We start from the raw sequence: 12793 nt of genomic DNA on the forward strand, positions 1-12793 counted from the left end.
AACATCCCACGGAGCACTGTTCAAGCGATCATTCAGAAATGGAAGGAGTATGGCACAACTGTAAACCTACCAAGACAAGGCCGTCCACCTAAACTCACAGGCCGAACAAGGAGAGAGCGGATCAGAAATGCAGCCAAGAGGCCCATGGTGACTCTGGATGAACTGCAGAGATCTAAAGCTCAGGTGGGGGAATCTGTCCATAGGACAACTATTAGTCGTGCACTGCACAAAGTTGGCCATCATGGAAGAGTGGCAAGAAGAAAGCCATTGTTAACAGAAAACCATAAGAAGTCCCGTTTGCAGTTTGCCACAAGGCATGTGGGGGACACAGCAAACATGTGGAAGAAGGTGCTCTGGTCAGATGAGACCAAAATGGAACTTTTTGGCCAAAATGCAAAACGTTATGTGTGGCGGAAAACTAACACTGCACATCACTCTGAACACACCATCCCCACTGTCAAATATGGTGGTGGCAGCATCATGCTCTGGGGGTGCTTCTCTTCAGCAGGGACAGGGAAACTGGTCAGAGTTGATGGGAAGATGGATGGAGCCAAATACAGGGCAATCTTGGAAGAAAACCTCTTGGAGTCTGCAAAAGACTTGAGACTGGGGTGGAGGTTCACCTTCCAGCAGAACAATGACCCTAAATATAAAGCAAGGGCAACAATGGAATGGTTTAAAACAAAACATATCCATGTGTTAGAACGGCCCAGTCAAAGTCCAGATCTAAATCCAATCGAGAATCTGTGGCAAGATCTGAAAATTGCTGTTCACAAATGCTGTCCATCTAATCTGACTGAGCTGGAGCTGTTTTGCAAAGAAGAATGGGCAAGGATTTCAGTCTCTAGATGTGCAAAGCTGGTAGAGACATACCCTAAAAGACTGGCAGCTGTAATTGCAGCAAAAGGTGGTTCTACAAAGTATTGACTCAGGGGGCTGAATAATTACGCACACCCCATTTTTCAGTTATTTATTTGTAAAAATTGTTTGGAATCATGTATGATTTTCGTTCCACTTCTCACGTGTACAACACTTTGTATTGGTCTTTCACGTGGAATTCCAATAAAAGTGATTCATGTTTATGGCTGTAATGTGACAAAATGTGGAAACGTTCAAGGGGGCCGAATACTTTTGCAAGCCACTGTATGTGTTCAACATTTCTTGCCTCGCATTTCCCGTCACCCTACATTTACACAGATCGTTGTAGATACAGAACACACATGGGATGTGTTTCCACCTTTTATATTGTCCACAAAGGCGTTGGCTTCCAGTAACTATGACTGTGTCAGAAAATGGGTGAAATCGGCTGGATAAAATATTTTGTTATTAATTTTCTCATTAATAATCAATGTTTTAAGTTTCAACATAATTGAACATAAAAGCTTACCTTTCCGAACTATTTTTTCCAAAATATTAAAATAGTTTTTTTGGGCAGCTCCACTCAGGGATGTCAACTGGGATTTTGCTATGAGCTGTAAAAGCTGAAAAGGGGAACACATGAAAAAGCAGAAGATTGCTATCTTTAAATAAATATAAAAAAAACATATAAACTAAGTAGAAAGTTATATTGTATACGACGTGATATTATATTAATAGACACTGAAATGTTCTGCATAGACTTCTCGATGACACCCACCCAAACGCAATAGGACTTACTGATATCCCAACCTACACCAATAGTTTTCACCTTTTCCTGAGGAGCAACCATATCAGCTGAAAAATATAAATACTCCAGCATATCTTCTGTCTACTCTTCAGTCTCTTCTCCATGGGCCATACCTTTTAAAACATCGATTGGAGACACCCAAACAATATCTTTACACAAGAATACACAAACAGCCTCAAGTGGCTTGTCTCAGTTTAGAGTATACACTCCACATGTGGATTATAGCACTCTTCCTCCTACAAGTTTCCCTCACAACCCATACAGAAATCTAATTTTGGGCCTTGCACTGTTTGCACCCTCCCAATGTTGTTTTGTCCCAACAACCCACAGTTCATCATCAAAAGGTGTTAGCAGAACATACTCAAATGGGGCTAAAAAGTATCACTGCTCAAAAATATACCACAGCAACTGTTATATTCTACATTACAAATGGTCCGATAACGTATCACAAACATTAGTGGATACAAAAGGCCAATATTAAAATTACTTAACTTTATGTCAAATATGTAAATATAACTCTTGCATTGCTAACAACAACAGTGAAATTAGAGCCATATAATCTAACTCAAAACAACGACTAGCTGTGGATGGGGATTAAGTCTATAATATTACATAATATTACTACAATATTACAGTCACACACCTACCATTTTTAGGGTACTCATTAGACATACTGAACACGTTTGTATAATAAATAATCACATTTTTGCAGCTAAGTAGAATTTAGCCCTTGTGGAAAATAATCTAAAAAAGAATGCACATTCCTAGTGAACAAAATTCTAACTATGACAACAAATGTACTCAAGCCAATTTTGAACACACTAATTGCTTGTCCTTCTGCAGTATGGAACTCTGTAATATCCATTGGGAAGCATGGAGACAGGAAAAGAAACTTAACCTTTGTCTTGTGATACAGTAAGAACAACCCTGTTAATATACAACTAAAGGCACAAACCTTACTTTCTGAGGGAACGGATGTGACAAACAAAATGTGGACATTTCATGTAGATTTCAGTGTGAGAACACAATTCTCATGGTCAGAGGACAATAAATGTAGTTTACTCTCATGCCAGTAATATCTTTTATAAAGCAGCATCAAAGGTGTACAGACACAGACAAACAAAATACACCTTTTTAAATATATATCTTTTAAACATTTAAAATGAAAAAATAAAATTAATACAACTTAAAAACTACAAAAAGTCTGCCAAATTTACCTGATGAATTAAAAATACTAGGCAGCCACAATGAACCCAAAGCATAGAGTTACAAACTCTGTGTTTTACACTGAGATTAATACTTTGTAAAAATGTAATGAGCAAAGAACACTTCCCCATTTAAAAGTTTAATTTTCCATTTAAAATTTTCTTTTATTCTCTAGAAATTAGTGTTAGTAAGGTTAAACAACTACTACGCTTCACTGAATAGCCACACTACATTAAATGTCTCTCATTTATAACTAGTTTCTTAGTTTCTGTTTATTCTCATTGTCTTAGCAACTGCCACTAGTTTTTACATTTTGACTAACAAACCAGTCAGTCAAAACATTTGTCCATTTTCTGTAGTGTTTAGGGTCATGGAGGGGACCTCATAAACATCCACAGTTATGCATATAGGACTGTGGAATGTAGGAGTACTGCAACACTAAGAGTTGCAGCAAGAAAATACTGAGGCAAGATTCAAATTAAGCAGCTACTTGGTTTATCAATACTGGCGTTCACTCCATTTGTTACTACCAAAATAAAACACAAGTTCACTTTGCAATTTACGAAGATCGTCATCGGACTATTGATGAGATTTCTGAATGGACTTGTGTGTCTTGGAGTTCTTGCCACATTCCCTACTCGCCTGATCTTGCTCAGTGCAGCTTTTTCTTGTTCCCGCATATGAAAAAAAGAACTCAAAGGAAAGGGTTTTTGTACCGTGGAGGAAGTCAAAGAAAAATTACTGCAGGCATCGAACAACATTCCTCTTCAGCAATTCCAAAAATGTTTCCACCAATGGGAAAACCGTTGGGACAAGTGTGTTTATTCAAAGGGATAATACTTTGAAGGAAATTAAAGTTTCAGTAAGTATAAATCATTAAAACAATTTTTTTTTCCCCACAATTACGGTCATTTTTGGTTACCCCCTCGTGTTTCAGTCACAAAATGTAGACATGACAACACTTTTATTCACAGTTCCCCCACTTCAGGACACCTTAATGTTTGGGACAACTGGCATCACATTTGTTTGTGGTTACTCAGGTCTGTATCATTATGCAGGCATAAGACACCTAGGTTTGCTTCTACCCTTTGAAAACTGTAGTGGCCATTGTTCAATACAAGGATAAAAATTGTGCCAATGAAAGTCAAAGAAGTCATTATGAGGTTGTAAAATAAGAATAAATCCTTTAGAGACACTGGTAAAACCTGCAGATTACCAAAATCCAATGTCAGGAATATCATTAAAAAAGAACACAGGGGGTGAGCTCAGTAATCGGAAGGGGTCTGGTAGGCCAAAGAAGACTTGAACTGCTGATGATAAAAGAATCCTCACCATGGTTAAGAAAATCCCCAAAAGCCTGTACGACAGAACAGAAACACTCCTCACAAAGCACATATGTATGTGTCAGATACTACCATCTGCAAAAGACTTCATGAACAGAAATGCAAAGTTTACACTTCAAGATTCAAACCACTAGTTAGCCACAAAAATACGATGGCCAGATTACTTTGCAAAAAAGTACTTAAAAGAGCCTGCAGAATTCTGGAAAAAGGCCTTGTGGACAGACAAGACAAAGATGAACCTGAACCAGAGTAACAGCAAGAGCAAAGTGTGAGGACAAAAAGGAGCTGCCCAGGATCCAAAGCATTCCACCTCATCTATTAATCATGATGGTGGAGGAGTTATGGCTTGGGCATGTATATACTGGCACGCTTAACTTCACTGATGATGTAACTGTTAAGGTGTATAGAAACATCTCATCTGTTCAGCCTCCAAACTCATTGGATGGCTCTTCATCCTACAAGAAGGTAATGATCCCAAGGCAACACAGGAGTTTTTCCAAAGCTAAACTTGGCTCCATTTGAGGCCTCACAGAGCATCACCAGAGAGGATAATCAGCACCTGCATAGAAGGCGTATGCAACAACATACTAAATACGACTACTTTAATGTATGTACATCCCATTGCTATATCCCAAACATTATCAGGGTTCCAGAAGGCGACTAAAATCGTAGCAAATGCATCCAAAAGCAGGCTTTGTAAATTTTCATTTGTATTTAGTTCACCTATGGTGAATGAAATAATTAATACTTTAAACTAAATTATATTGTAAAAGATGCAAAAGAACATTTCTTTATTTTTCAGCGGATATGCCATTAAGATACGTATCAGTATGGGCTCCCCCTTGGATATCTGTGAGCTGCATAAAGGCTGGTTTATACACTTCACACATCCGCGTTGGGGGCGAGGAATACAAAAATTCTGATTAAAAGCCAATTCTGAGACAAGTCTTACTGACAAAAGAGCTTTACTGCACATATTTTCACAGTATTCTACATCTTATTAAGATAATGCTTGTTCTGCCTATTTCAGCAGCTCAATATGAATATGCCTTTTCAGTACAGAGCAGAATAAAACCAAAAATGTGAAACTCAATGTCTCAACCTTTAGTCACAATCAGCAAAGAAGGCCCATCACTTAACCAGTTTCCAAAGACCTGTGTAAAATGCTGGCTCACTTCAAACAAGACTAGAAGACGACCAATTTACACAGGATACCCTCTGACACGGATACTCTGATGGTCAGTGTTACAGACTCAGAGTCTAAGTAAACTACATAGTTCTTAATGATCGTGCATAGCCTGAAAGTTACCCAAATCATCAAAACAGACATAAAAGCTCTAGGGAAGAATGCATTGCACAGGAGAAGGAAAAGAATTAGGTGCACAAACATGGAGGTTAGAAAGGTAAGGGACTAACACATTAATACTCTACACATTTGATTGTTTGTCACCTATTTTTTTTTCTTTTAGAAGCCAGTGCTCCTTGAGGGGATTTTTTTGTTTGGAGCGCCAATTATGCTATACTGAAATGGCATGGACCATGTATAAAAAAAAAAGTGCTATCACCTCTCCATGGTGTGATTTTCAACCTCTCTACAACTTGCAATGGTCCCTGTCTGCCTCAAATCCTCCACTATTGTGCCAGTGCCTAAAAAAAATCAGCGGTCACCTGCCTTAATGATTACCGCCCTGTGGCTCTGACCCCAGTAATAATGAAGTGCTTTGAGATAATCCTCCTAAAGTATATCAAGGATGCCATCCCTGCTGGATTTGACAACCATCAGTTCACCTACAGAAGGAACAGATCAACAGAGCATGCCATCTCAATAGTACTTCACACAGCCCTGACATCTGCAGTGCCCTAACACTTATGTTAGGATGCTATTCGTCAATTTTAGTTCAGTGTTTAACACCATAATCCCAGACAAGATGGTACAAAAGCTTCATAATCTGGGTCTTTCCACATCATTGTGTCTCTGGATCAGGGACTCTCACCAACAGGCCTCAGGGCAGTTAGAATTCAGCCACACTGGTTCTGAACACAGGCACGCCACAGGGTTGTGTGCTCAGCCCAGCACTCTTCACATTACGCACAATTGCTCTGCCATCCATGCCACAAATATGGTTGTGAAGTTTGCGGATACGACCGTGGTGGGTCTCATATAAGACTATGGTGCTCAGCCAATAACCTCATCTTGAACACCAGCAAGACCAAAGAGTTCACTGTGGACTATAGGAGATCCAGAAGAACAGAACATGCTCCTGTATTCATACATAAGGAGGCTGTAATGTGTGTGGACAATATCAAGTTCTTGGGTATCTACATCACATAAGATCTGACCTGGTCTTTGAACAAATCTCAAGAAGGCCCAACAAAGACTTTTCTTCCTCTGGAAGGTGAGACGTGCTGGATTCTCCTCTTGGCTGCTCACAAACTTCTACAGATCCGCTATAGAAAGCACTCTCTGTCACAGTAGGACAATGTGGTACGGCAGCTACACAGGACAGGAAGGACTTGGCACGGGTGGTTAAAACAGCACAGGGGATTGTGGGAAGTCCGCTCCTAGACCTGTACTCTGTATATGCTGCAAGGGTACAGAAGAGGGCTAAATGTATAGCTGTGGATCTCCCCCACCTGGGAAATGGACGTTTGTACCACTGCCTTCAGGAAAGCGGTACAGAAACATAAAAACACGTACCAGTAGACTGAAAGACAGCATTTTTTCCCCCTAAACTGTGCCCCTGTAGACATGCACGTGCACTTTCCCTCTTAATCAAACACACACACTCATATTCCTCCCCTGCAGACCCACGCACACAGATCACTGGTCTCTGCAGGTGTACTACCTCAGGAAAAGTCTGGACTTGATGTTTTATTGCTGCTGTTTCTTATACTTATTGGCCCAGTTTCCCGTTAAGGGCTTAAAATAAACCAGGACTAGGCTAATTCTACTTAAATTAATCCACACTAAACAACTGACTTTCTGAGATGTTGCTTAAGTTTGGATTAACTAGTTCTAGACTACAGAGTCTCAGATTAAGGTAATCAAGGACAAGTGAGATCATCTTTTGGAAACCCGATTAGATTAATGGCATGCACATGTGGCTAAGGAGAGGTTGCTATAAAAACCTGGTATGGAATACTTGTAATTCATTAGTCTTAAGGAGTGTGTGGAACAGGAGTCATTACACTTAACCAAAAAATTGATAAAGACAAAAGAAAACGCTCAAAAAACTTCAGTGAATTTGAGAAGACCCTTTTTAAACAAATTGTATCAAACTATCCTGTAATTGAAAACAAACAGCATGATTCAGGTACAGAAAAGAAGAAGAAGAAAGCATGGATTTCCATATTGAATGAATTCAACTCAAATGAAAAAGTAACCAAACGGACACTCCAACAAGTTCAGGTATGATTTATTGTTGCCCCATTCTTACAAATCAGTAAATTATAAATGTTTTCATCAATGAAATGTAAAAAGAAAACAATATTATGTAGAACTCCAACTTCAGAGTGTATATTATCTTGTAAAGGTCCTGTGGAAAACATAAAAATAAACCTGAAAAAAACAACTGCTGCTACGCGTCAAGAGCGTTTCAAGACAGGTGGGGGACTTCCAGTTCCACCAGACACAGAGGAGTTGGGGGACTTGTTGGCTGGGATTATTGAAAGTCAGCAACCCCTGGAAGGTATTCCAGATGATGACCATTTGGACAGTTCAGGTGAGGAATCTTTCAAAGACTCATTTGATAGGACATGTCTCATTTACAGTAACATGTGTTATCCCATCCAACATACAGGAATTAAATGCAAGTCATGTCTTGTAACAAAAATGACGTAATGACCTTTATTGTTGAAGTCAAATGTAATACTAGATTTTTTCTTCCATACAAAGATGACCTGATCTTCACCCAGGACTTGGGGGGCGCAGGGAACAGTCAAGAGGCTCAAATGAATCCATCAGCAGCCAGCACCAACATGCAGCAGCATCCAGTCTCCTGCGGTAGCATTAGTCAGCATCCAGCAGTCTCTAATCCAGGCAGCAGGTCAAGAGGGAAAAGGATGACCATTCATGAGAAACTTGCCATAGAGTTCCATGAATGTAAATTAAAATATTTAAAAGAAGAACATGAAGTCAAAATGAAAATTCTTCATCTTGAGTTGTCTATGAAAGAGAGAGAGATGAAGCAGCAGCAGTGTCAATTGTCTTTGGAACCAAACCTCAGTTAAATAAAAAGAATTTCCTGAAATTTTTTACCTGTCTATGCCAATCATTTATGTATCATTCAAGGCACATTTATGAGAAGTGCTGCAAAGCAAAAGCATCTCTGTAAGCAAGTCCATTTCTGTCATTGGCTAGCTCAGGGATGGGGACATGTTGGTCATCATCATCTTCAATATCAGGGTCTGGGCAGCCGCACGCTTAAGAAAATTATGAAGCACTGCTGTTGCAATAATAACAATGCAGCACCTCCTAGGTTCAAACCGCAGTGTATTTCGGAGACACTGGAAACGATTCTTCCATACACCAAACATGCGCTCTATTAGCCCTCTGGTGAGAATGTGAGCTTGGTTATAGCGCTGTTGCTCTGGTCTGACTGGATGGGGATAAGGGGTGAACAAGAAGTTTGTCTGCATACCCACTGTCACCAAGTAGAATTCCAGAGTGTTGTCTTGCTTCAAACTGAGTATATAAAGAAGAGTTGTGGAAAATCCTTGAGTCATGAGTTGAACCTTTCCAGCGTGCAACAATATTGGAGAACTGCATAGTGGGAGTGCACACTCCTTGTACATTTATTGAAAACCAGTTTTTACGATTTCTGAATTCCTCAGCATCTGCTGTAGAGGGACACTTGATGGGAATGTGGCAGCCATCGGTACAACCAATGACTCCAGGGAAGTTCCCATATTCATAGAAATCTACCTTGCAGGTGGCCTGTTCAGCAGCATTTGGGAACTTGATGAAATCCTTTTCAGTTCACATATAGCACTGCAGACTTTGTGTACTATTTTGCACACTGTTGATTCACCTACACCACACAAATCCCCAGTTTCCCGATGGTAGGTTCCACATGCCAAAAACCTTAAGGTAATTAATATTTGTAAGGAAGGAGAAATAGGGGTGCCTCTGACTAAGTCACCTGTAAGCTTGGGCTGCAGCAAACCAATTATTTCTGTTGCATTTTCCTTTGACATACGGAAACGGTCAAGAAAATGTAAATCAACAAAATCATTTAGTGGGTTGCTCCTGTCTTTTAGCAACCTTCTTTCTGGTCTTGGTGGTGGTCTCTTACTGTCATTGAAATAGTCAAGGTAATCCATTTTTTGCTACTGTGGACGTGAGCCTTGAGGCAAGCAGTTTTTAATCTGAGGTTAAACCTGCTTCTGACCAGGTTTATTTTTAAACTTAATTTAGATCTGGATTAGGTCTAATTCTACTTCTAGAAATCCAATTGTTTAAGTCAAGACTAGTGCAAGTCTGAGACTATTGTAATCCATGTGTGAGAAAGCTACTTCAATAAATCCAGGTTTAAAATGGCATTTAGTCTACGACTAGGCTTAATCCCCGTACGGGAAACCGGCCCATAATGTTTATTTTATTTTATATTTTGTATTGTGTATTTTAAGTATTCTGCCTTGAAGCCGAGTCCTACCAACAAAAAATGTTATTTTTATGCATAAGGACAATAAAGAATTCCATCTATGTAAATAACCTTAAATTAAAAGTCTGCTTGTGCACTTTAGTCATGTCTGAATTGTTTGATTTGTAATTTTAAACCATGGAGTAGAGGAATAAAAATCAAGGAAAAAATGGGTATTTACATTATAGAGGGCACTGTGTTAGCAGCATGAAGACAGCAATTCATTTTGCTGACATACCTCAGATTTGTCGATGCTGATACATGCAATACTCACTCATGGGCATATTTTCTCTGCATTGTGCCAAATTAAGTTAATGTTTTCGGGCACATCTCATGCTTAATAACCTGCAATTACAGCTAATCTACTCTACTCCGTATCAGAAAGATAATTAATATAATTATTTGCTAGTTATGAAAACTTAGTATTTTATTTAGAAAGCTGATCAAGTAAACTGTACTGGATAATTTTAATTATTAATTAGGCAGAATTGAGAGTCTGACTTTGTTCTTTGTAGGCCCCAACCAATAACACTGAGGCCGAAAGGGGGTCTCTACCAATGTACCAGTAGAACCTTCACCAATATTACTTGCTAGAGTTGCAACAACTAATTGACATTATCGATAATAATCGATTATTAAAAATGTTGGCAATGATCACCTTCATCAATTATTTAATTATGTCATTAGGACAAGTATGAGGTGCCTCCCAATTGCGTCACTAGTTCATTCAGTTGTGAACACATTTGAAAAAAGGTAGACAGTAAGCAAGTGGCAGAAAAAACAGCCCAGATTTTAAAAGCACTTTACTCTGAATGCACACAAAAAAAGGTTGTGAACTGTAAAATGTGTAGATCCGACATTGTATGGCACATGAGCAAAAACATTTGAGTAGAAAACATATGGTGACAGGCTCTGTGGAGGAGGAAGACTCGCCATTATACCAGTAAGCTGAATGTTACTTCAGCATTATGTGGTAGAAATACAAAACGCAGTGTTTGCTAGGCTAGGCATAATGACATGACTTTTAGTTTGAAGTGAGGAATAATTTGAGTCATGGTACAGCCTTCCACAATGCGTGTATAACACAAGCATATATGACAAGATTTATGATAGGCGACAAAAAAAAAAAAAAAAAAATTAAAAAAATGTGTCATTAGCCACTAGCTAGTAAATGTTTAGATTTTCACTTTTTTTTTGACCACAGTCACTCTGCTCAATTATGGTACTGCATTACATGCTTGCATTCACATGTAATATTGCCATGTGTGTGCTTAGAAAAATGGTTGCTAAGAAACTTAAGTCCCTGTCCTAGCAGAAAACATTTTTTTTTTTTTTTACAGTCTCGTGTACAAAGAAAGTTAAAAAGTCAGAGAGTGGAGAAGTGAATCCTACAGCACATCAACCGCGAATGAAAGGTGTATAACTCATTCCAACTCAAAAGCCAGGAACAGGGTGGGAAATTATACACTTTTGCAGAGGTATAGTGAAACAAGTGTGCTTTTATTCAAGCATAAAACAAAAAATTCAAGTGACAATAAAATACTAAGACGACATGATTCACCAACGTCTGTGTGTCTGATTATACCCCTTCAGCTACATCTTTTATAGGTTGCAAAATTTTACATCGGCTGTTACAAAGCGCAAATGCCATATGGTAGTCTGATAGCAGTCACGGGACATTGTATCTTTGATTGCTGGTACAATAAATAGTTCTGAGCAGACGTCAGCTACAGCACCTACTGTGGTCATTGCTGCTCTTGTGAAAAGAATGGAGATAAACAGCATCAACTCAGAGAGGGACAGGCATGAAGTCTCAACTGTGTTCAAACACAGTCTCCAGCATGTCTAAGCGGGTTTTCTCCTCATTGAGGGGAGGAGGTATTAAAGGTTTGAGTGGAATACTGATATTTACTTCTGGCACCAAAAATCCCAAAATGATTTCAAATTTTGGATTTTCAAGTACTTTTCCCCTACTAGTATACTGCGCAACCTTAGTCAACAAAATGCATGTTAACCTGTACTTGCTTTTGATAAAGTATCTATCTATCTATCTGAGTGCATGTTTTCATATGACAGAATATTACCAGGAAGTCTTTGTCATATGGAAGATGATGATCCCCTTCCTTATACATTCTGTAAACTGTAACATGTAAAGAAAATCTGTTTTTAAGTGGCCCTAATTACATATTGATTGTTCCTTCCTAAACTTTTATAAGCTGTGAGAAAAGCTGTCAAAACAGTCATGTGACTCATCTGCTTGCAAGTGTTGAGACTGCTAAAGATCATCTAGCCACACAGCTTCAAAACTAAGACAAAAAGCTCAATCTCCGTTTTAATCACAAAATGTAGTAAATAATTATGTTGTGCATTATTTGTGGGAAGACAATTATAAATACATTTTGTCTTTAAATACTTTATGGTTTATGGGTGGTAAGTTACTGAAGTGATTAGCAGTGTCACTTCACAAACTCAAATTGCACTGATCGTAGACTATCTGCACATTCTTTTATTGCAGCAACTCCCGTGTTTTCCCACATCCTCAAAGATGCACAAGTGAGGTTGAACGGAGCTTCGGATTGTGAGTGAGTGCAGATGTATGTGTGTGTGGACCCTGTGATGGGCTGGTGTTCTGTCTAGCGCTGTGCCTGCTTTGTGCTCAGTCTAGCTGGATAGGTTTCATCCCCTGTCAAACCTGAGTTGTATTAAGCAGATCTCACAGATTAAGTACATTATTTATGTTTACCTGAAATTCATTCTAATTAAGTAAAGTTATATTTCACTGGAATTATGATTCAGCTTGTTTTCAAGAAGTGATCTTGTATTTTCTTTAAAAAGAAAAAAAAAAACACACGGATATTATGTACTACTACAGTATTCCATATTTATGAACAACCAATGTTTTTCTCCTACTTAATTTAAAAAGTATTGTTCTGCTA

General features: G+C 38.7%; 1 protein-coding gene and 1 long non-coding RNA gene across 6 annotated transcripts in view; one reads left to right on the plus strand and one right to left on the minus strand.

The window, feature by feature from the left end:
- Nucleotides 1-12793, minus strand: part of fbxo25 (F-box protein 25) — a 55662-nt gene that overhangs the window by 18694 nt on the left and 24175 nt on the right. For all 5 annotated transcript variants that reach the window (XR_005632954.1, XM_039747708.1, XM_039747706.1 and 2 more), the window contains exon 6: nucleotides 1388-1481. Coding sequence is in view for 4 of the 5 variants with exons in the window: in XM_039747708.1 (XP_039603642.1) it covers nucleotides 1388-1481 (94 nt within the window). In the remaining variant the exon portion in view is untranslated. The remainder of the gene's footprint in view (nucleotides 1-1387; nucleotides 1482-12793) is intronic.
- On the plus strand, nucleotides 7761-8452 carry LOC120525435. The gene is made up of 2 exons (XR_005632955.1): nucleotides 7761-7937; nucleotides 8111-8452. It is a non-coding gene; the product is annotated as an uncharacterized LOC120525435 (long non-coding RNA).

Source organism: Polypterus senegalus, chromosome 3 (genome assembly GCF_016835505.1).
Source record: "Polypterus senegalus isolate Bchr_013 chromosome 3, ASM1683550v1, whole genome shotgun sequence".
In the NCBI taxonomy this organism is placed as follows: domain Eukaryota; kingdom Metazoa; phylum Chordata; class Cladistia; order Polypteriformes; family Polypteridae; genus Polypterus; species Polypterus senegalus.